This window comes from Eptatretus burgeri, chromosome 10, assembly GCF_056783735.1.
Source record: "Eptatretus burgeri isolate ZD-2024b chromosome 10, Ebu_testis_v1, whole genome shotgun sequence".
NCBI lineage: Eukaryota > Metazoa > Chordata > Myxini > Myxiniformes > Myxinidae > Eptatretus > Eptatretus burgeri.
Window position 1 is genome coordinate 82,329,246 of NC_140970.1, and position 25,709 is coordinate 82,354,954.

The 25,709-nt window shown below is 43.1% G+C and overlaps 1 protein-coding gene and 1 long non-coding RNA gene across 6 annotated transcripts in view; one reads left to right on the forward strand and one right to left on the reverse strand.

Moving 5' to 3' along the window:
• The window catches only part of LOC147018980 (SLIT-ROBO Rho GTPase-activating protein 1-like), a 156,306-nt gene that overhangs the window by 83,023 nt on the left and 47,574 nt on the right, over window positions 1-25,709 (reverse strand). For all 5 annotated transcript variants that reach the window (XM_085899117.1, XM_085899121.1, XM_085899120.1 and 2 more), the window contains 4 exons: window positions 5,899-6,091; window positions 5,403-5,565; window positions 2,819-2,881; window positions 2,351-2,545 (listed from right to left, as the gene is read on the reverse strand). In XM_085899117.1, the coding sequence (XP_085755243.1) occupies window positions 2,351-2,545; window positions 2,819-2,881; window positions 5,403-5,565; window positions 5,899-6,091 (614 nt within the window). The remainder of the gene's footprint in view (window positions 1-2,350; window positions 2,546-2,818; window positions 2,882-5,402; window positions 5,566-5,898; window positions 6,092-25,709) is intronic.
• Window positions 1,429-24,842, forward strand: LOC147018981 (uncharacterized). Its single transcript, XR_015062603.1, has 5 exons — window positions 1,429-1,671; window positions 5,413-5,676; window positions 8,263-8,345; window positions 10,202-10,284; window positions 22,143-24,842. It is a non-coding gene; the product is annotated as an uncharacterized LOC147018981 (long non-coding RNA).

Below are 25,709 nucleotides of genomic sequence, written 5' to 3' on the forward strand. Positions count from 1 at the left end.
CTTAGTGCAAAACAGGAGGGGGGAAAGGCTGTCACTTTGAAAGATCCCATGTCACATCTTCACTTCTGGTATTGCTTTCTCAATCGATCCATTGCTTTCCCAAACCCGTTTGATAATTATTTGTGGATTTATCTTATACATTTGCATGCACTTTATCATTCATGAATATAGGGCAATGTCAAAAGCTTTTTCATTGTCTATTCAGGCTGTGGACAATTTGTTTCTTCTCGTTTTGTAGTTTTCGAGGATGGCCTTATTTAATCGGAGATTGTCTAATATTCCGTCACATCCTGTCTTACATCGCCCTTCTGTTCTGCCTCTCAGCCTCCTTGTTATGTTAGGTTGTGATACATCGTTTCTGTGATGATTTCTGTTAAAAGTTTGTATGTTGTTGGTAGACAGATTATTGGCCAGTATTGGTGAGGTAGTTGAGTTTCTTCAGATTTTGGGATGAGGAAGGTGTTGCTTTCTGTGAGCTATTCATCCATTTCCTGTAAACCTTGGATAGGTTCATTGAATGCTCAAGCAGAGTGAACGTGGACAGCATCCAATTGCTTTAGTTTAGCCAGGAGTTTGGAATCCAATCTGTGCTGGGGATTTTGAAGTTTGCCATCTTTGCAAGTTGTTGTCTTATTTATTTTTCTTCATCAAATATTACTCGGGGCATTTCCTCGAGATGTTGCTTCTTCTCTTACAAGTTTCGAATCCATTCCACCTCTTGTTGTCTTATTTTCAATATTCATAAATTCCATTTGAGAATCGTTCCAGTTCATCTTTTTTTCAGGAGGGGATGACACATTCTGCTTCTGTTTCCCCAGTTCACGGTAGAATATTTTTGGGTTGTTTTCAAACATCTGGACTTGTTGACTCCTGCTGTTAGCCTTCTCGTCGTTTTAGATTTTCTTTGCTATCATTTCTATTTTGAGTTTGTTTTCAGCAATCATCAACTTCATCTTCGATTTTGCATTTGTTTTTTATTCTTCGGATTCTCCTCTTCAGTTTTGGGCTTTGGTTTCCTTTCTGGAATTGCTGTGTCTATCCTGTCTCCTTTGTGGGCAGCTCACTCCATCTCTTGAGTCTTTGCTTACACGATGTTGCTTGGTTTTTATTTGCGTGGCCTGTTCTATTCTTTTGTTTGTTCTGCTGATAATCATTTTTGTGAGTTTGTTATTTTGTAGTGAAATTAGTCGTGGGCTTCTCCCGTTTGTGTCATTCTCAACTCCTATATCTTATTAGCAAGCTCATCTTGCAGACCATGTTGTTCCTCATCATCCTCGTCCTCATATTCTCCACACCTCTGTTCCCCCTTTGTCATTCTGCCCGTTTTCATCTGTCCTTTCTGTGTGTGTGTGTGTGTGTGTGTGTGTGTGTGTGTGTGTGTGTGTGTGTGTGTATGTGTTATAATGGACTATAAAGTTAAAGGTTTGCAGTTTACACCATGTGTTGGTTTGTAAAAGAGCTATTTATATTCTTTGTACATTAAAAATAACTCTAAAGCAAAAGAAAAAGAAGAAAAGTACCGAGGCCTGAATGTTTCGGGCAGCATGCTACGCCCATTGACAGAAGGAAGTGACTGGAGCGAATAGGATGTAGCGTTTATAGGAACTCCACCCCTATACTACAGGAACTATAGGAAGAAGGAGGTCATAAATTTGATCTGGTGATAAACCGGTAAGTTCCTGAACGGTGGAGTCTTCTTATAGACGGTGTTTGATGAAAGAGCAGGTCTCTGGAACAGGGATGCTGGTAAAAAGTGTTCTACATCGAAACTGATGAGGGTGTCAGAGGGGAGAATGTCAGAGCATGCTGCCCGAAACATTGAGGCCTTGGTACTTTTTTCTTTTTCTTTGGAGTTGTTTTAAAAGTATCAAGAATACAAATAGCTCTTTTATGAGCCAACCCATGGCGTAACCATCAAACCTTTCACTTTATTGTTATTCCACCATGGAAACTTTTAAACAGCACTTATAACAGATTTGTTTAAAAGGGAATATGATAACCACCTAATGACAGAGGCTGTGAATGGATACAGATTGTTGGCCACAGGTAGACAGCATAGTTTGTACATGTGTTCCTGAGTGTATATTTGCGTGTGTGACTTTGTGAAATAAAACAACACAGAATACACTGTAGTAAAGAACTGCAGTTATCTTTTTTGTAAAATTAAATTGTAGTACTTTATAACTTGAGTTCAGAGTTTGTCTCGGTCTTATCTCTTTGCAGCTCCCATATTTAGTGACAAGTTACAATAGATATAATAACTTTCTAATACAGCGCAAAAACACCGAGAGATAATTTAAATTTCCAATCAGTCATGTTTGTTGTCATTGTGTCAATGTACTGTTCGAACCTTTTCCTTGAGCTTTTCAATTTTTCGAAGAGAGTTCCTACGACGCAGACGCTCAGGAACTCGGGTCGTGGGGCTGCGTTTTCCACCATCACTGGCATTGTAGTTAAAGTGTAGTTCTTCATGTTGCGCGGCTTCTTGAAATTTCGCCTCGGCTGCTTGGCTCTGCCCATGGTATGCCTGGTATGTCTTTGTGACCTGTACGATATACAAACAAAAGGTAGTCATAAGCAAACCGATTCCTTGCCGTATATAATATTCAATTTTTATTTTTTAAAATAAGAACAGTATATTTGTGTGTTTCAAGGATTAAAAATAAAATGCCGATGGATGTAGCAAATATTTTACATCGATTGTTGGAAAATATGAAGGAAAGTTCTTCAAGACTAAATTATTTGGCTGGAACCTTGAGTTGCCCTCAATTGTGCTTGTGGAGTGAGAGAATGGGTTTAGCACTGTGTTAAGTCTCACCGTGTGGAGCTTCCCTGTGTACTTTAAGAGCTCTTCCTGCAGCTTCTGCCCAACCTCCTTGACCTAAAAGTAATGTGACATGATATCGTGTTCATTGTCAACGATTATAATCACTGCATTTGCTGGCAAGAAAAAAAAATTAAAATGTGGTTAATGTGGTAAAGAACTTTGGAACTCAGTTATGACCCTCCCCACCTCCCCTCCACCTCCCCCCCCCCAAGTATAATTACATAATACAGTGCCTTCATAAAGTATATACACCCATCGACTTTAGTCACTTTTGTTGTGTTACAGCCTGAATTCAAAATGGATTGAAATGAAAAAAATTTTGTCACTGATCAACCCAAAATACCCCATATTGACAAAGTGAAAACATGCTTTGAGAATTTTTTTTTTATAAATTCATTAAAAATGAAAAGCTGAAATGTCTTGCATCAATAAGTATTCAACCCCATTTGTTATGACACTCCAAGTTGAGCTCAGGTGCTTCCAATTTCTTTTGATCATCTTCGAGATGTCTCTGCAACTTGATTGGACATGATTTAGAAAGAAACACACCTTTCTAAATAAGGTTCCACAGTTGAGAGTGCATGTCAGAGTAGAAACTCCACCATGAGGTCCAAGGAACTGTCCATAGAAGTCCGAAATAGAATTGTGAGGAGGCATAGATCTGAGGAAGGGTATAAAGCGATTTCTAGAGTTTTGAATGTTGCCAAGAGCACATTGAGCTCCATCATGAGGAAATGGAAAAAATAGGGAACTACCCAGACTCTTCCTAGAACTCGCCGGCCGACCAAACTAAGTAACTGGGCAAGGACCTTGGTCAGAGAGGAAACCAAGAACCCAATGACCACTCTAACAGAACTACAGAGTTCCCTGGCTGAGATGAGAGAACCTGCCAGAAGGACGACAATCTCTCCCATAAAGCCTAGATTTACGAAGTGCTGCAGAGTGGTCAGAAAGAAACAACTCTTGAGAAAAAGACACATGACAGCACGCCTGGAGTTTGCAAAAAGGCATGTGAAAGACTCTGAGAGCATGAGACAAAAGATTCTGTGGTCCGATGAGATGAAAATTGAACTCTGGCTTGAATGCAAACTGCTACGTCAGGCAGAAACAGAGCACAGATCATCATCCATACAACACCGGCCCTATCGTCAAGTATGGTGGTGGCAGCATCATGCTATGGTGATGCTTTGCAGTGGAAGGGACTGGGAGACTCGTAAGGATAGAGGGAACAATCTTCCTCTTCTTGCATATGGTAGTTTGGCTGCAAGGTAGCTATGATTTTGTTAGGGCACAACTATGCCGCTGATGCTGTGCTCCTATACCAGTACACTGGTACTCATTTCGCTGACCTCGGAAGGATGACAGGCTGAGTCAACCCCACAAGGTGTTAAGTCAGTGGCAATTGGGCTTAAAATCAGGACCCTAAGATCCTAGGCCAGCCACCCTAACTACTAAGCCAACACCAGGCTTAGAAGGAACAATGGAGCTTCGAAGCCAAATTTCAGCGAATCCTTGAGGAGAACCTGCTTCAGAGTACAAAAGACCAAAGACTGTGGCAAAGATTTACTTTTCAACAGGACAATGACCCCCAAGCATACAGCCAAAGTAACACTGGAATGGCTTCAAACAAAGAACATGAAAGTCCTTGAATGGCCCAGCCAAATCCATCCATCTATCGATTGGGACCATACTCTTTGCAGAGAGTTGGTGCTGCCTAAGCAGTCTCCTTGGCTATTGGACACAATCCTGGACGGGTCGTCACTCTGACACAGGATACCAGCAAGCTGGCACTCATTTTGCCGACCTCGGAAGGATGACAGGTCGAGCTAACCTCGGATCCCAAGCCCGCCACCCTAACCATTAAGCCAACACCATTGAGAATCAACAGAAACACTTGAAGATTACTGTTCATCGATGCTCCCCATCCAACTTGACAAAGTTTGAGCAAATCTGCAAGGAAGAATGGGAGAAAATCCCCAAATCCAGATGTGCAAAGCTGATACAGACATACCCAAGAAGACTCGAAGCTGTCATCGCTTTCAAAGTTGCTTCTACAAAGTATTGACTCGGGGGGGGGGGGGGTTGAATACTTATTGATGAAAGATATTCCAGCTTTTCGTTTTGAATTAATTTCTAAAAAATTCTAAAAATATGTTTTCACTTTTTGGGGTATTTTGTGTCGATCAGCGACAAAAAAGTTAAATTTAATCCGTTTTAAATTCAGGCTGTTACAACAAAATGTGACAAAAGTCGAGGGGTTTGAATACTTTCTGAAGGCACTGTCAAAGGAAATGTGTAAATATACTGCAAACTGAAATGCACGATGCAAACAATTACAATAGTTTAATCGATTATGAATGCAAAGCGAGCATAATATGATTGCTATATTGAAATAAAATTATTGGCCAAAGTGGTTTTTCTACTGCCTCAAAGTAATTCTCACAAATGAGGGGGGAGGAAGGGGGTCAAAAGGTTTAAACGTAGCTTCTATCTGTGTCAAAGTACGAAGGTCCTTTATCAATCAATCTTTTGACCACTGAACACCCTATGTCGTTATAAGTACAACGTAATTGACCTTTTTGCAGACACGGAGCGTATCATCTGTGAGCTGCATGCAGCGTGGGGCTAGCGCGTGCAGGCACAGGTCACCCAGTGCTGCATGGTCTTGGCTCTCCTGGCGAAGCTCTTTAAGCAAGGCGTGCCAGCATGCAGCTACTGACGGTAACGCTTGCTCGCGGCTGCACGTTGTTGAGGGCGTGGAGCAAAATATCAAAGCATTCGTGAGGCAGAGCCATGAAATCATCTTCCATAATGCATCTCGACAACAACAAAGAGCTCGTTTGAGAATGGTAATCCCATTGTTGCAAGTCAGTAAAGCATTTGTGCAGATGTAAGATTACTTTCTTGGAAATATCAAAACAGTCAACCAAGCAACATGTATGGATTGAATGCACAATCAAATGTGAAGGCAGTATTTTGGGGCACATTTATGAACAGATATTTTTTTTATGAACAAAAGTGCAGTGCACAATGGGTAAGGAGCAAAATAGGAAGGACAATGTTAAATGGACCTGAGGCCTTGTTCACGTGTATTGCGCGCTCGTCCAGTGATGCGCTCTGCAATGCGCTTGAGCGCGTGCGCATACTCAAGTTCAGCCTCTGCTCGGCGCCGAAAGAGCTCTTGGAAATCGAGTAAGATATTCGACCGCAGCTCTGCCCTCTGTTCCACTCGCTGCTGTTGCTCGGTCAGCTGGACACGCAGGTCTGCAGGCATAGGGAGTGCACTTAGATACACTCACAAGGGGGAGCGAGAGTTGGGGTGGGGGGGGGGGTCTGAATGTCCAACTCATCTGCTTTGATGTTTCCGTGAGGGTCCATATCAGCCAAGGTCCTCGCAATATGAGAGTCAATGTTATTTTTGGTTAATCTCCGGTCAGTTAGAGTTTTATTTGGCAAGACATCTCAGAAACCAGGCACGGGTGGAGCAGGAAAGACTTTTGTTATTCCGAAAGAGGTAGGAAAGAAAAGTCAGTGAAAGTGCACCGCAGACCTTTTGCAAAAAAAAATACCTTAATCATTTAAGTCACTGCATCTTCCATACATTTTTGAATTAAAACCGACATCAGAGGGGCAGGAGGTAAAAACGAGACGAAAATTTCTGCATTTGGCTGGCTTGGATTTTTGTCCCCCACGTAGTTTGTGTGCCAGTCCTTTTGCGAGCTCTTTTTAATGTGTACGTATGAGTTGGTGTATGAGACACCAGAAACAAAACTATATACAATGTGAAACATGCATGTGAGGTCACCTATGCATATCAGCTAATTGTTAACAAGGCATGGCTGCCTCCACAGAAAATAATGGTACATTCACTTAAGTTACATTACTGCTTATTCGTGCCTTTTTAACATAAAAAATCTTCTACTATGACTACTACTACTACGACTACCACCTTAACAGCTCCAATTATTTCCACTTTTTGTGAGGTCGGCTGGGGAACATTTTTTGGAACGGGTCTTTCACAAACCAGTTGCTTGGCATGGCATTCAAAAGGAGGTGGTAGGGATTGGTAATTTGTTCAGAGTGAAGCAATAACTCAACTACTCTTCATTGAAAGACATCATGGGATGTTTGACATCCACCAACTAATACTAGTGGATGAGACATCCAGCTTAACGTCCATCCGAGGGACGGCGTACTTTGTGCTGCAATGCCCTGCCTGCGAAGAACCAATCCGGCAGTTTATAATTGGGTCGGGAATGGAATATAGACCAGATGGCTCAAAGATGTGTTACCTCGACAGTCTACAGCATCCTGTTGGACCTTCAGGGCAACATCAAAGTTGCAACAGCAATCCGTGATGTGCACAAAGTTTTACCCTTCAAAAAAACTGGTTAAAAACCTATTACGAAGGTGCAAGTACAGTACATGCTTCAAATATAATTCTTCATTTGATCAATTCATACCTGCTTGCATTATAAAACACAAAGATAAATTACAGTTTATTTGTTCTATGCTGTCTAATGTTCAAACAATAAGGTCTTGTTCATCCTATATATTGTGAATATCATAAATACAGGTCTAACAGACGATAGGTATGCACACTCACCTCTGAGCTGTTTAGCCTGGCTTTGAATCTCAACCCAGCAAGAAACTGTTGTCCTGGTGTTTCATATGCAGGGTGAGGCATCAATGTATATGCCATTCGTCAGATGTACGTTCAACTGGGATTTTGGTTGGTGGACGTTAAAGATCCTAAGGTGTCCTTGGTGAAGAGTAAGAGCACTAATACCAGCACGCTGGCCAAATTCTGATTACCTGCTCTAATCTACAAGGGGCACTGCATAAGCAGCTCAGCTGCACTCCCAGAAATGAAGCAAACCCACAGCACCATGCTGCATACGAATGATTGATTCATACAAAATCAAGCACAAAAATATTTGCGATCATACAGTGATTGCCAAGGGTAAAGCTCCCCCGACCACCCCAAGCTTACCCTTGACGATCGCACACAACTTGCCCTTGACCCGTGATCAAATTATGGCCATATCTTTTTTTCAGACCACCACATGACCTTGAACTTCAACATTTAGGTATCACATGAAAATATAGAAAATGTATCCTTATGCAAGCAATGGCTTACACATGCAAGTAGGGAAATGGCTGTAAAACGACGACGACGACCCCATTGAGAATCTATGCACAAAACTCAACATCATGAAAAATCGGAAAATAAATATTCAAGTTATGATCAAGTGCTCACCTGGTAGCGGCTGGATAAGAAAACCAGGGAACAACTGGTAGGCATGGATGACCCTCAAAATATATCATGGAGAAGAAAGTAAATACATATGGATTATTTTAATGTCATGAACAAACTTTGGTACATCACTGGTGTTGAAGGTTATGGTGAAGTTTCATCAAAATTGTGTGTGTAGTTTCAGAGAAGAAGTTGCAAGTATTTGTGGATGGCCGGATGAACGACACGCCACCCCGTAGGCTTCCCGGAACCATGTTCCAGGTGAGTTACAAAGTGGGTCAAGGACACAAAACAAATATCAGGTGACAACTTTTTGGCATTGGCCAAATTGAGTGGACAAAAAAAAACCCATTTTTATTTCAGACCACTATTTGACCTCAACCTTTAACCCGGAGGGGTAATATTGTTGTGTGGCCGGGTCTCGGTGGCGAGCACGACCGCTAGGGGGAGCAGTAGAGTCGGCTCCACCGAACACACCGGAATTTAGGTCGTGACCCTCGGATAAGTTCAGAAGGCACGGGTCCTTTACAGGACCATGAATCGCCAATAATTCGACTGCGTGGGGTAGGGTTAATTGCCTAATTTCAATATACCTAAATACCCACGCAGTCGAACTACCGGGGAACCACACCCTCGGTCGACTCTCTCCGATCCGAGTCACAGGTAACGACTCGGATCCGGCGTAACCGAGCAGAGTTACCAGAGTCGCGCCGGACCAAATGAACAATTTACCCTCACTATCTCTCAATACATAGCGTGCCAAGCCAATGAAAGAAACACAGAAACGAGCTGGAACATTAAACAAAAGGGATTTATTTATAACAATTATAATCGGGGAGGGGAGACACAGAGCAGAGTTATCACGAATAAAAGAAATGTAATATGAAAAGAAAACACTTAAACAGCTCCACTTAACAGACGGGACCCACGGACACACACACACACACACACACACACACACACACACACACACACACACACACACACACACACACACACACACACACCCAAAAGAACTGGACCCCGTGGGTCTATCTCGGTCAAGCCGGGCCGGGATACCTGTCCGCTTCGTGCGGCCACACCGACTCCGAACCACTGGTGCGACTCGAACCCACGACCCGAAGTCCACAGCTTAGGATCCTGGCTGCTCGACTACCAGACCTGCCCTCCAAAGGACCGCAGACCGCTCCAACCACGACCACGACCATCTGCAGAACCCTCCGCAGTCCCCACGATCACACGGTCTCCCAAAAAACTGGTCCAGACCAAGCCAATCTCCGACCGTATGCCGCAATCGCCACGATCCTCCGAACTGCCGTCCTCTCCTCTTTCTTGAGGAGGAAGGGGCTTCTTCTCCACGCCACTCGCCTCCTGATTGGACGGTGGGTTGTCAGGCGACTCGTGGCAGCCTCCCGATTGGCTGGGGCGCGCGTGTGGTGCTCGCCCTCCGCTCATTGGCTGGAGGAAACGCTCTCTGCCCCTTCTCGGAGAGGAGCTTCGACCCGAGGCGATGGGGGCACTGCATAAGCAGCTCAGCTGCACTCCCAGAAATGAAGCAAACCCACAGCACCATGCTGCATACGAATGATTGATTCATACAAAATCAAGCACAAAAATATTTGCGATCATACAGTGATTGCCAAGGGTAAAGCTCCCCCGACCACCCCAAGCTTACCCTTGACGATCGCACACAACTTGCCCTTGACCCGTGATCAAATTATGGCCATATCTTTTTTTCAGACCACCACATGACCTTGAACTTCAACATTTAGGTATCACATGAAAATATAGAAAATGTATCCTTATGCAAGCAATGGCTTACACATGCAAGTAGGGAAATGGCTGTAAAACGACGACGACGACCCCATTGAGAATCTATGCACAAAACTCAACATCATGAAAAATCGGAAAATAAATATTCAAGTTATGATCAAGTGCTCACCTGGTAGCGGCTGGATAAGAAAACCAGGGAACAACTGGTAGGCATGGATGACCCTCAAAATATATCATGGAGAAGAAAGTAAATACATATGGATTATTTTAATGTCATGAACAAACTTTGGTACATCACTGGTGTTGAAGGTTATGGTGAAGTTTCATCAAAATTGTGTGTGTAGTTTCAGAGAAGAAGTTGCAAGTATTTGTGGATGGCCGGATGAACGACACGCCACCCCGTAGGCTTCCCGGAACCATGTTCCAGGTGAGTTACAAAGTGGGTCAAGGACACAAAACAAATATCAGGTGACAACTTTTTGGCATTGGCCAAATTGAGTGGACAAAAAAAAACCCATTTTTATTTCAGACCACTATTTGACCTCAACCTTTAACCCGGAGGGGTAATATTGTTGTGTGGCCGGGTCTCGGTGGCGAGCACGACCGCTAGGGGGAGCAGTAGAGTCGGCTCCACCGAACACACCGGAATTTAGGTCGTGACCCTCGGATAAGTTCAGAAGGCACGGGTCCTTTACAGGACCATGAATCGCCAATAATTCGACTGCGTGGGGTAGGGTTAATTGCCTAATTTCAATATACCTAAATACCCACGCAGTCGAACTACCGGGGAACCACACCCTCGGTCGACTCTCTCCGATCCGAGTCACAGGTAACGACTCGGATCCGGCGTAACCGAGCAGAGTTACCAGAGTCGCGCCGGACCAAATGAACAATTTACCCTCACTATCTCTCAATACATAGCGTGCCAAGCCAATGAAAGAAACACAGAAACGAGCTGGAACATTAAACAAAAGGGATTTATTTATAACAATTATAATCGGGGAGGGGAGACACAGAGCAGAGTTATCACGAATAAAAGAAATGTAATATGAAAAGAAAACACTTAAACAGCTCCACTTAACAGACGGGACCCACGGACACACACACACACACACACACACACACACACACACACACTCACACACACACACACACACACACACACACACACACACACACACACACACACACACACACACACAAACACCCAAAATAACTGGACCCCATGGGTCTATCTCGGTCAAGCCGGGCCGGGGTACCTGTCCGCTTCGTGCGGCCACACCGACTCTGAACCACTGGTGGGACTCGAACCCACGACCCGAAGTCCACGGCTTAGGATCCTGGCTGCTCGACTACCAGACCTGCCCTCCAAAGGACCGCAGACCACTCCAACCATGACCACGACCGTCTGCAGAACCCTCCGCAGTCGCCATGATCACACGGTCTCCCAAAAAACTTGTCCAGACCAAGCCAATCTCCGACCTTCTGCCGCAATCGCCACAAACCTCCGAACTGCCGTCCTCTCCTCCTTCTTGAGGAGGGAGGGGCTTCTTCTCCCCCGCCACTCGCCTCCTGATTGGACGGTGGGTTGTCAGGTGACTTGTGGCGGCCTCCCGATTGGCTAGGGTGCGCGTGTGGTGCTCGCCCTCCGCTCATTGGCTAGAGGAAATGCTCTCTGCCCCTTCTCGGAGCGGAGCTACGACCCGAGGCGAAGAAGGCTCCGTCCATGTCCTCAGCCAAAAACACATGCGTCATGGCGACCGGTCGAGTGCGGGAAGGTGGCGTTGTTGTAGTGGATGTAGTAGTAGTAGCTGTAGTTGTTGTTGTTGGTGGTGAAGAAATCCTAACTATAAAATGATTTCGCAGTGCACGTACACTTAAATCACCCATTAAACATAGGACGGGACCCTACCGAGAAACACATATCGACATAACTGATCTATAGGACCTGGCTGTTGTGTGCGATGGGTTCCAGATTCGTAACAATATGTAAATTAAGTGTAAATGCTCCTTGCTCTCGGCTATCAAGATAAGGCAATTTATTTCTCATCAAAAGAAATCTTAGTCGAGTTTTGTTGAAAAGTGTAAAAATGTCTATAATTGGGTCATGTCCTTAAAGCTCGGTCAAGGTTAAAAAAAAAAAGAAGTCAACCCCACATACATTTTATTCCCATGATTGATGCTAAATTTCACTCCAAAAGTCCCAGGTGGTTCTGAGATGTAGCTCAGAAATTAGCAGAAAAAGGGAGAAAAACCTAAATGGTTGTTTTGTACTCGTACGATGCATTGTAGCGATTGTTTCTACAATCACAAAAAGTTTTGTACGAAGGGGAGTAAGACCTTGACCTATAACCCAGAGGGATATTATGTAAACCAAGTTTAAATGCATCTTACTCTGGACGATCTATAGAGGGCAATTTCGTTCTGATCGGACAAACCTTCGTTGAAATTTGGTAAAAAGTGTTAAAATCCTTACTGTAATTCACGGGACAGGTGTTTTTGTTTGTTGTGCTACTGTTCCTCCAGTTCTGGGTTGATTACATCCAGACTTGCTACATAAGATCTACATAACCCCAATTAGTGTATATGCATGTTTTTGTCTTTGCCGACGGTCTTTGGGGGTGCGGGTGTGGGGTGGGCGGGGGAAGGGTGGGAGGGAAGGCGGAGGTGTGCAAATTCTCGAGGTAAGTGTATATCGTGCAGTGCCGCCTCGAGGTTGGAGAGGGTATTACAAGTCTCCAGCATTGACAGTCCAGGATTCCTGTCCCCACGTTTTCCTGTGAAGTGAGGTGTTATTTAATTATAAGCAGTAGGTATGTTTTAGCTTCATGCACATAACCCAGGTTATTCTTTATGCCTTTTCAGTGCTGTCAGTTGCATATACACTGCCCAAATAAAGGTATGCATCACAAGAACATGTTGCATGCTTGGAACAAGATCACCCATCAGGCAGGTACTCTGCTAGTGTCTGTAATTGGGTCATAACCTTAAAAATTTAGTCAATGTCAAAAAATTAGGTCAACCCCGCATACTTTGTATTACCATTATTGAGGCAAATTTTCATTCCGAAAGTCTCAGCCAGTCTTAAATGCAGCTCAGAAATTGACGGTTTGGAAATTTGGAGTGCTGATGCAAGAAGAAAAAAAATTCTAAGTTGTGGTTCAGTATTCTTAAGGGTCAAAGAAATATGGGGTGCCAAGAAATCGAATAAAAGGGGGGTGCCAATTGTAGAAACAATCGCTACAACCGCAATAAGCCTTCCCTTATGCTATAGCGGGAGGCTTAACTACTTCACTATGTATGTATTTTGAACCTGGTGCCACAGCATCATGATAATCAATCTGTAATAATCACACAGCCCGTTTACAACTCAGAAGCTCCATTGAGGTAAGGATGTAATACTTGGAACGTAAACGGCAAATAGAGACTTAGCCTGAAGGCTTGTGTGGGCTCCAGTTTAGTGATTAATAAACAATACTCTTGAAAGAGAGAGAACATGAAAGATAATAAAATGAGGTCGAAATCGACAATGTTAAATGTGTTCTAATTGATGATTGCACAATGGTTTGAGAAGGTTCCATTCTAAAGCTGTCACCCCCTAATTTGTTCCAATGTACAAAAAAAAACATCATATGTCAAATTCCATTCATTTTTGTCCATATTTAGAGGTTGCTCAATAAGGTTGAAGTTCTGGACTGCAGGCTCAATAAGGTTGAAGTTCTGGACTACAGGTTCAATAAGGTTGAAGTTCTGGACTACAGGTTCAATAAGGTTGAAGTTCTGGACTGCAGGCTCAATAAGGTTGAAGTTCTGGACTGCAGGTTCAATAAGGTTGAAGTTCTGAACTGGAGGCTCAATAAGGTTGACGTTCTGGACTGCAGGCTCAATAAGGTTAAGTTCTGGACTGCAGGCTCAATAAGGTTGAAGTTCTGAACTGGAGGCTCAATAAGGTTGACGTTCTGGACTGCAGGCTCAATAAGGTTAAGTTCTGGACTGCAGGCTCAATAAGGTTGAAGTTCTGGACTGCAGGCTCAATAAGGTTGAAGTTCTGGACTGCAGGCTCAATAAGGTTGAAGTTCTGGACTGCAGGCTCAATAAGGTTGAAGTTCTGGACTGCAGGCTCAATAAGGTTGAAGTTCTGGAATGCAGGCTCAATAAGTTGAAGTTCTGGACTGCAGGCTCAATAAGGTTGAAGTTCTGGATTGCAGGCTCAATAAGGTTGAAGTTCTGGATTGCAGGCTCAATAAGGTTGAAGTTCTGGATTGCAGGCTCGATAAGGTTGAAGTTCTGGATTGCAGGCTCAATAAGGTTGAAGTTCTGGATTGCAGGCTCAATAAGGTTGAAGTTCTGGACTACAGGTTCAATAAGGTTGAAGTTCTGGACTACAGGTTCAATAAGGTTGAAGTTCTGGACTGCAGGCTCAATAAGGTTGAAGTTCTGGACTACAGGTTCAATAAGGTTGAAGTTCTGAACTGGAGGCTCAATAAGGTTGACGTTCTGGACTGCAGGCTCAATAAGGTTAAGTTCTGGACTGCAGGCTCAATAAGGTTGAAGTTCTGAACTGGAGGCTCAATAAGGTTAAGTTCTGGACTGCAGGCTCAATAAGGTTAAGTTCTGGACTGCAGGCTCAATAAGGTTGAAGTTCTGGACTGCAGGCTCAATAAGGTTGAAGTTCTGGACTGCAGGCTCAATAAGGTTGAAGTTCTGGACTGCAGGCTCAATAAGGTTGAAGTTCTGGACTGCAGGCTCAATAAGGTTGAAGTTCTGGAATGCAGGCTCAATAAGTTGAAGTTCTGGACTGCAGGCTCAATAAGGTTGAAGTTCTGGATTGCAGGCTCAATAAGGTTGAAGTTCTGGATTGCAGGCTCAATAAGGTTGAAGTTCTGGATTGCAGGCTCGATAAGGTTGAAGTTCTGGATTGCAGGCTCAATAAGGTTGAAGTTCTGGATTGCAGGCTCAATAAGGTTGAAGTTCTGGATTGCAGGCTCAATAAGGTTGAAGTTCTGGATTGCAGGCTCAATAAGGTTGAAGTTCTGGATTGCAGGCTCGATAAGGTTGAAGTTCTGGATTGCAGGCTCGATAAGGTTGAAGTTCTGCACTGTAGGCTCAATAAGGTTGAAGTTCTGGATTGCAGGCTCAATGGGATTGAAGTTCTTGACTGGAGGCTCAATGGGGTTGAAGTTCTGGACTGCAGGCTCAAGAAGGTTGAAGTTCTGGACTGCAGTCACCTTGTATTGATTGCCTGGCATGGTTTGTCACTTTTGCGTTGATATCTTTTGTTTCCTTTATGCTGTTGGGGAGGTGGCTTCTATGGTCCTTCACAAGTTGAAAGAGGAATTGTTTATGTTCTTCTCTCTTTGTTATGATGGCATTGTACTTCTCAATAAGGGCCACACACGTTTTTGGCATTGTAATTTACCACTTTCAAGTGCTCGCCTGTTTGTGGTGCCTCCTTCTAACCCTTTCTGAGCTCCAATGACTCAAGGTCAGAATGCAAAAAAACAGCTGGAATTTCAATGCACCAAAAAATGACCATTGTGCTCTTTGTGATAAAATCTTAAATTAACATGTCTTCAGAGTTCCCCATATTCAACTGGTTGCACTTTGTATGGTTATCCATGCCTTCCTTTTCATTTAGTGCCTTTATCATTGCTTGTTTTGACTCTGTGGATGCAGCTGAACCAAATAATACCAAACCAATTTGCTCCTCATTGAGATACCATAGATGCCCAGAAAATTTAGAACACGCAGATTTTGAAAAGGCAGAATTGCACCTTCTCAGACTAAACAAAATGTGATAAGGTCATTGGTGGAGCAGAACTGGATGAGCAGTCATGAACCATGCCCTTAACTCGAACAACAAAGATGTTCTTTCCTTGTATGGTTATTAAGGAGCTTGCCATTCCCAGTGAAATACTAATGAGACTGTTAGCTGGAACTGCTCCTGTATGTTTTTGGCAAGTTCTTCGCGGAAGCGATGTCAAGCTCTTCAAATCGAAGAATGGTCGATTGTGAGCTTAACTTGCACATCATTGCCGAGGCTCTGAGCTATGTTGCCTTTCCATCACTGAACTTGGTTCTGTCTATAGCTGCTGCTAAGTTCAGACAATATTTGTTCTTGCTCCATTTTTAGGTTTGAAAAATGATTCATTCTGGAATATTCAGAAAATGCAGATATGCGAGCCACAAGGTAAAATTTCAACTGAATTTTGCAACCCCTAAATGTTACTCAATGTAGACAAAATTTGGTGTGAATTATTTATTTGCATATTGGAACAAAATGGGAAGGGGGGGCGAGTCTTGAAAAATCTGACTTTCAAAAAGGACTACTCTAATATTATATACCAGCAGGTATACCCATTGAAATAAAAGCTGTCTTCAACAATATTATGCCAAGAATAGTCAAATATACAATGAGAATTTAATGTTGTTTAGTCCCTTAGAACCAGGGAGGAGCAATGTTCTGTCATCTATTTCTTGGGAAGTGAAGATGTGAATCCCAGTGAAATCCATCACCGAATGAAGATGCAATACGGTGACGCGTGTTTATTGCTGCAGCAGGTGTACGACTGGGACAAGAGGTTTAAAGGTGGAGTGTCCAGTGTGGCAGACGCTGCTCGCTTGGGCCGACCTCACACAGCCAACACACCAGAAATGGTTATACGAGTTGAGCGCTTGCAAAGGGAAAACCATCGCATTACACTGGATGAAGTGGTCTCTGAATTGGACATCAGCCATGGTTCAGCACACCATATCATTCACAATGTGCTGGGGATCCGCAAAGTGTCTGCAAGGTGGGTGCCGAGACAACTCACACCCTAATTGAAAGAATGGTGAGTGAACACATGTGAAGAACTTCTGTGATGTTACGAAACAGAAGGCGATGCTTTCGTACAGTGTGTAGTGACTGGGGATGAAAGCTGGGTCCACTACTTCCAGCCAGAAACGAAGAGGGCAAGCAAACAGTGGTGCCATTCAACTTCACCGAAGCCCAAAAAATTCCGCACACAGCAGTCCCCTGGAAAAGTGATGCTGATGCTCTTCTGGGATAGCCGAGGCCCACTTGTGGAGCATTACTTTCCCAGAAGGCCCACAGTCACTAGTGCATCATACTGCGATCTCCTTAAAAATCATCTGAAACCAGCAATCAGATCAAAACGTCGTGGACTACTCACTACCGGTGTTTTGCTACAGCATGACAATGCTCGGCCCTATACTGCTTGTGCTACAGCTGCAACAATCGAGGACATGCATTTTGAGTGTCTTCCTCATCCATCCTACTCACCAGACCTCACCCCCTCGGATTACTACATCCTCGGGCCACTTAAAGAGACGCTTGGTGGAACCACTTTCCGATCCGACGAAGAGGTCCAAGAGGCGGTGCATGAATGCCTACACAAGCAGCCAAAAGAGTTTTTTTTTTCAAGAGGAATCCAGATCTTAGTAAAGTGCTGGAAAAAAATGCATTGAACGCAATGGAGATTATGTTGAAAAATAACAGTTACACACGTACATGTGCATGGCTCACAAAATGGGTACACATACTGTTACACAAAGGGCAAAAAAAAAGTTTCGGGAAATATGAAATGCAACCCATTATGTTCATCTGCATGTATTCAAATAGTTAAATCTAAAATTTTAGACCTGCAGCACGTCCAGTTTTAAAGTTACCACTGAATATATACAACACTGTAAATACACGTTCAAATTTCGAGCTTGGTGTCAGCGTTATGTACAGAATCAGATGAAAAAAAACAATGTAAATATTATATTTTGGGATAGGAAACATAATTTTTACTCTGCCTTTTTAAACAGGCTCAATATGTGACAGGAGAAAGAAAAAAAAAACAACACATTTTGAGAGAGTCCGATGTTATAAATTACGAAGAAACACAGACGAGTTCAGTAGCAAAAAAAGCCACACTTGTAAGCGAAAAATAACGTTGAAATCGAATCTATTTCTTTCGAACTTTTGAAAATAATCACTTTAAACATGAAAAGAAAAACATAATTCTTACCTCTCGGATCCTCACGATGCACCAAAAAAATTATAGCGTTGGTTAAAATGAAGAATTATCAGATAAATGTGAGTCACCTCGTTCGGCTCGGCGTCCTCGCGCTGGATTCGTACGTTACGGCTCTCGCAAAGACACGGACACGAAGACAAACGCTGCGCTCGACGGCGAATGGAAATGTGCTGACACGCTTGCAAGTGCCTATTATATCCATCAATGGGGGAAGTTTGCAAGACGGCAAGATTTTCTAATGCAAGCGTTATTTGCGTCCGACGAGAGATGATGATTCGTACATAACGGGACTGACACGAAAATCAAGACGGGATTACTTGCGGTCCGAATTTTATTTTTCTGATCACAATTTTGATCTATATTTTTCTGCCGTTAGACTGTCATATTTCCAAGAAATTAAGGGAGATTTGGAATAAAAATCATAAGAAACATTATCAACACTGGACTCATTATTTTTCTCGATGCAGCGGATACGAAGCGTTATGTAAGAATCCATTATTTCATCAGATAAGGTAGATGCCAGAAAACCCGAATACGGAGACAGAACATCATCAAAACATAAAAGAGACACCAAAGTTCACATTCTGAATCACCACACTCAAAATAACTGTCACATAAGAAACATACAGTAAAATTAATTTTTTACCAATCAAACAAACATTTCTAAGTTTACAAAACCCATATTCTGTTGCTTTAATTCATCTTTAATAAAACAGGGAAATGGAGAGTATGATATTGCCGGTTTCTACAGGTTCCCCAAGATGTCCACTTTCATTTCTGACCATTGATGGTTTGTCTAAGTACCACATGATAGTTTTATGTGGAATTTCCCACAAACATACCACAGCATACCCACTTTGTGAGCCAATGCACATATGCAATAAACAATTTGTGAAAAATATTTTAAGGTTACTTATTGACTGGCCCTTGTAATTACAAAAGCGTATATACACACAAACAAACATACCACAGAACATGCTGGGTTATAAGAAACAAAGTAAAGCAGGATGCCTCATTTGCATAACGAAACACGTCAGTGACGTCATGATTTACATAAATTTGGTTTGATGAAATGATGCAATTATTGTGCAGTGAAGATTAATGAGTGAGTTAATTATATTTTTCCTTTGAACTCTTCCATATGTGCAGAGGAAAAGATGGATCATTACTTGCCAAACCATATTATCCAACAGTAAGCAATAGTGGTATTGTTGTGGGCCAGGTTCGATAGCGAGGACGAACGCCAGACGGGGCAGTTGGGCCATCTCCTACCGAACACCGGAATTGAAAGGTCATCACCCCGGAGTCGATAGGCCACTTAAAGGACCGTGATCGCCAATTCTCTGACGGCGCGGGGTAGGGTCAATAGCCAAATTTAAATATACCTAATTACCCACGTCGTCAAATTACCGGGGAAGTCACGCCCTCGGCCGACTCTGACCGAACCGAGTCGCAGGTACCGACTCGGACCCGGCGTAACTGAGCAGAGTTATCAGAGCTGCGCCGGTCCCAATGACAACTTACGGCACCGACGGCCTTACTATTTCTCAATATGCACCGTGCTGGGTCAATGACAGAAAGTACAGAAAACGAGCTGGTACATTTAACACGGGGATTTATTTATAAATAATAATCAGGGAGGGGAGCACACAAAGAGCAGAGTTATCTGAATAAAGAAATGTAATGTACAATGAACACAGGGCACTTAGACAGTTTCTCGTTAACAGACTGGCGCCCCACACACACACACACACACACACACACACACACACACACACACACACACACACACACACACACACACACACACACACACACACACACACACACACACACACACCCAAAGAAATGGTGGCCACAGCCTTTATTGGGCCTATTCTTGCACCTGTCTACCTCATGCGGTCTGGTCAAGCTTGTCCAGTGGTGGGACTCGAACCCGCCGCCAACAACGCAGCAACAAGCACCAGGGACCAGGAATGACACAACGGATGCCAGCCAGCACAGGAACGGACCAGACGAGACAAGCACCCGCGAGTAGACGAGAATGCCAGCAGGCAAGACGAGGCTTCTTCTCTTTCTGCTTCCTCCTCTTTTGGGGCGAACCTTCTCTTCATTCTCTTTTTTGACGATGGGTCGAACCTTTTCTTATCCTTCCCCTCCCCCACGGGTCGAGGGAAACGCTCTGAGGTACTCGCCTCCGGATTGGATGAGGGGTTGTCGGGTGACTCGTGGCCGCCCCTCATTGGTCGGGCCGAACACTCCATCTGGCTAAGGTGGAGCCAGCCCTGAGGTGATGAGCTTCCCTGATTGGACAAGGGGTGGTCCGGTGGGAGGGGCAACAACCACCCTCCCCCTGTGCGTGTCTGAGAACCCAGACGGAACAACCAGGGGAGCACCCTATTCTCCATCCACCCTTGTAGCGGGGAAGGGCGATCTCGGGTCGGCTGTCAGGCCGGCTACTGTTGATTGGACGAGCTCACGGTGGGCGGAGGGAACCTCACCCCTGTACGTGACACGCTGCACGTGGGCGATGGATGGCGATGGTGCGAAAACAAAGGATGAAGATTTAAAGATATGAAAAAACCTGACTATAAAATAACTCACAGCGCACACATGAAATTCCCATTAGACATAGGGGATGGATTCTAACTATAAACACATACTTATCGAAATAACTGAACTGCGGGGCTGCTGTCTGTTTGTGTGCAAATGGCTTCCAGATTCGTAACAGTATGACTGACATTCATGCCATTCTGTTAGTATCCAATCTGAGTAGCTTATGCCACAGTTTCCTCTTGCGGTAACTAATGTGATAAATGCTTTTGTCAGTCAAACTACTAATTTATGACAGTCTTGTAAAGCTACTCTTTGTCATAAGATGATAACGTGTACCTGCACATACTTTGGAAACCATTTTCCCTGTGCTGTGAGAACACTGAGAAAGCCTATTGGATGTTCTTTTCTGAGCGGTTGCCTAATAATGCTTTGAATCCAGGCTGAAATAGAATTTACTCAATTATCTGTTGTTACCGCCGCCACCGAAGGTGGATGGAGGTTGTATTTTCACCCCTGTCTGTCTGTTTGTTTCTTTGTGAACAAAAATATCTCAAAAGGTTGTGGAGAGATTTGCACGAAATTTTGTGGAGAGCTTGGATATGACAAGGAAGAATCGATTCGATCTTGGTGAAGATCTGAATCCGAATCCAGATCCGACAAATTTTTGAAATGATTCTTCACCATTGAGTGATCAGGCTGAAACGATATATAACACGATATTTCAAAAAGTTATGGACGGATTCGGACGAAACTTGGAGGGCGAGTTGGTTTGGTGACAAAAACAAGTCGATTAAATTTTAGTTCAGCTCTGAATGCAGATCTGGCCCATCAGTGGGATACAAAACATAAACTAATGAGCTTGGCGGAGGTATGTGCTCTACCGAGTGCCCTTCTAGTCTCTTCCATGTCACAGTTCTGCATGCAATCCAAGTTCAGAGTTCCTCTGCTCCGTGAACCCAAGACCAAGAAAGTGATGTGACTGCCCTTGGAGTGACACTGATCCAACTTGCATTCTTTCAAATCCTATGAGGTGTTCACCTTTATCCAATTCACTTTCTTTCAGATGTTATGAGGTATTCACATTTTCCAGTTTTGGGAGGACATTTTGCTGAAGTGTTGCCCCCAAATCTTTACAATCAGTCGAATGAACCTAATATATTTTGGGGTAACCATTCCATCTGTGCAAAGTGATAAGTGGGATTAAGCAATTGGTCCAAATTGTCTGTCTCTCAGTCTGCCTGTCTGCAGATGTCAAGCTATGATCAAGGGACAACTTAATTTTAATTGATTTTTATGTTTTGAACACTGTAGAACACGAATTGAAACATGCATCGGAACAGAAAACTGCAGTTGAGCAGTACTTTGGCTGTTAATTTGGCAAGTTGTGCGGAGTGTCATCCCGAACGCGCAGTGAGGAGTAAGGTTATTGTTTTCGTCTCTCTGCCTGTCTGACAGTCAAACGAAATTAAAAATCATTCCAAACAGGAAACTTACTGTTTTTAACAATGTCATAAAAGACACAAACAGGCACGAACAATAAGAATAATAATGTGTTAAATAAGGTGGTGTAAAAGATGGTGCATCAATGGTGGTAAACTTCTGAATTTTTTTTTTTTTACAGCCTTTAAAACCTTTATTTTATTGATTTACTTGAACACCGTAGAACATAAATTGCCTTGTTGTCATTTCCAAAATCCTCCAGTTTAGCAGGACTTGGAGAAAATATTACGCTTTTGACGCCGTCTCGACCAATGTGCTGCTCGCACTCTCAGTATTTGGAAATACCGAGATTCAGACAACATGGTGTCCTGTGGGAAATATAGATTGTGCTCAGAAATGCAAAGCAAGACTTTGAAAGACCCCTGCCATGTTCTGTGTGGGGTAAGGTGTTCCATGAATTCTCTCGTTTGAAATGCAATAAAATGGCCAGGCAGCGTATGCTTCGTAAGGTTTGATATATAAATTGTAATAAATTTTGAAAAAGCACAAGAGATTATCAAACAGCTGGAAGAGCTTTTCTGCTTGAAGTCCCTCGGTGAACACGCTGTGCTATTCCAAATGTTCATAATCCCCAAGACGCAGGCTTTCAAAGCCTTCCAGCATCCGGCACTGCACTGCGAGCAGCATCTGCGTCTGCAGGCCTTTAGCGCTGCATTTTGCCGCACGCGGCGTCTCGGGAGAGTGGCCAAGAATGGTGGGACACTGCACGAGCAAGAGCGAGTGCACAATGAAGAATGCAACTCATGTTTGTGCACACTGAGGGTCAAGGAGAAGTATCGCGGAACAAATGCTTGTCTAAAATTCTCTTGTGTCATATCAAATCATTGCTGAATTCATTCCTGTGATTAGGTTTACGAATCCCATATACGTTGAGATCTTGGCTATGATCAGTGTAGCATGAACTGGGGTATTTGTTTTCACTATTTCCAATGCTTCCAACAAGCAGATGTGGATTACCAAGATAAAGCAATTAATTACTCTTTCCGTGAAATATGTGATAAATTATCTGATCCTTCACGACAAGTTACTTATAAGCTTACTGTGAACACTATCATTATGACAAAATGCATTACTGATTATCCCAGTGTGTAACATCGTAGACACACACACACACACACGTGAACAAAATTTTCATTTGGCCTTTGTTTATGCAATATGAACCACCTGAGTCTTTCCACCATGCATGGAGAGAGCTGTGCTACACTTGGCTAAATGAACAGATTTTTATCATCTGGTTTGTTTGTTGCCTGTGGAAATTTAAATTACCCCCATATCCTCAAAAACAAACACATAAATCCCATATTATATTGTATTGTTATGCATTTTTTGTTTTTCTGACATCTGACCTTTGCGAGGAATTTGTGAGGAACAAAATCTTTGCGAGGAATAAAATCTACACTAAGACGTAAAAAAAAAGATTGATCAAAACTGCCGCGTCCGGCAAACAAAAGGCAGAACATGCACCATTTAAACCAAGGTCTAACACAGGCTTTTAATGTGGGACACAAAATCCCATCTTTGCAAAGATATATTTCCCTTTCTGATTGAACTGAAAATGATTCTTTGTTTTCAATTGTGCTCCAATATCAAACAAGAAAGCTTCTGAAAATGCAAAGCCTGTCCGCTTTGAATTTGGACTTCTTCTTCTTCTGTATGCTAAATGGTACCTTTGACCTTTTGACCTTATTCTTAATTTGTTTTCTCCATATCCAAATGACAATAAAGCATTGTTGAAAATTTGATAACAAAAGCTCAAATGGTAAAAAAGCTACGGCTCACAAAAGGCCAAATGATAATTAAAATTTCAGGTCAGTTGGATGAAAACTGATGATTTTACATCATGTTGACCTTTGACCTTTTGACCAAATTATTAATTTGTCTTCTCCATATTTTCATATGCCTGGTGTTGGCTTAATGGTTTGGGTGGTGGGCTTGGGATCATCAGATCCTGAGTTCAAATCCCACTTGGCTGTTGAATTAATAACAGGTGGGATCGATTCTGCCTGTCATCCTTCTGAGGTTGGTGAAAATGAATGCCAGCTTGCTGGTATCCTGTGTTGGAGTAGTGACCCGTCCAGGATTGTGCCCAATAGCCAAGGAGACTGCTGAGGTAGTCTGCAGTGTATGGTCCCGATGGATGGATGGATGGATATTCTCATAATAAAGCTTTGTTGAAAATTTGATACCAAAAGGTCAAATGATAATTAAAATTTCAGGTCAATTGGATGAAAATTGACAATTTAATGTCATGCCATTTCATATCATGATGATTTTTGACCTTTTGACCAAATTATTAATTTGACTCCTCCATATTCTCATAATAAAACTTTGTTGAAAATTTGATGACAAAAGCTCATATGTTAAAAAAGTTACGGCCCGGACAGAGATACAGAAGTGATTGCAAGACCCCATCTTCCGCTACACAGTGGACGGACTAATAAATCATTAAAAAAAACAACTCCTTATCTCACAATATTGTCTCATTCCATTTCGAAAATATATTTTCATCTGGAGTGTTTCCAACACAGTGTTTGTCAGATCATTTGTTCCTTTCCCCCCAAAAAATCTATTGAACTGAGAGTATTCTTTAAATGCTCGTGTAGCATGTTTCCCCACTTTGGGCTGGAACTCCTGCTATGTGCTACCACTGGAGGTACAGTCAAATCGAACATTGGTATTTTCTCATTGCAGACCATTCACAAAATTCACTGCAGTCACTGCCTCTTGACAGTTATTTTCACAGCACGGCGTCATGTACTAAAGGTACAAATGACAATCTCTCGACAAGTGAGAAAGTCACACATTATTATGCTAATGAAAGATTTTCCCATAAACTATGGAAAAGCAATAAAATTGGAATCAAAACATGGATGGTGACAAGCACCTCTTTATAAATTGCGACTATTATATATGATCACGACAACACAGCAATATATTTTCAGGGTTTATGTTTCACAAAACCTTATCCTAACATAAGTTTTCAAGAAAATTCACAAATTTTGAATGAATATCTTCCATCCGAACTGCTGATCAAGTCGTTTGTGCAAGTGGTAGGTCTTCTTTACTTTTCGTGTGCAGCACATAGCTGCGAGTACCATCATTGGCTGAGGGCATGGCTGTGCCGCTGATGCAGTGCCCCCCTGCATGTTGGAGCAGGAATTTGGAACGTGCCCAGTGCCAGCGATAGCTCGCTTATGCCGTGCGAATGAAGCCATGGGATATTTAACGTCCACCAACTAATACTGGCAGACAGGACACCCAGTTTAACGTCCATTCGAGGGTCGGCACGCTAATAGATTCCCTCACCTTGCCTGCAGGACACCAGAATAACAGTTTACAGCTGGGATGAGATTTGAACCCAGGCATGACAGCTTGGAGGTGAGTGTGTACACCTCTAAACCATCTTGCCAGCACAGTGGTAGGTCATGTCGTCTCTATCAAGGGCGTCATCAAATCAGAGAAAACCCGCTTGGTTATGTAACCCACGTGATCCAAAGCCATCAATGCATTATATACACCAACTCAGCCATGACAGTTGAGGAATGCAAAGACTCTCCCCCCCCCTCCCCCACCCTTCTTCACTCCCCTCCCACCTCCCTGCCCTATAGGGAGAAGACTGTACCACTCCAGATGGTACGTTTCTCCTCCTCACAAGTGATTTGATGGCCAGGCGGGAATGTAGTTTTGGCCTTCAAAGAACTGGCAATGTGGGCTCTCTTGTGAGTGATGAGTGTATAAATTACTTTCTGCCATAATCATCGTGTGAAAT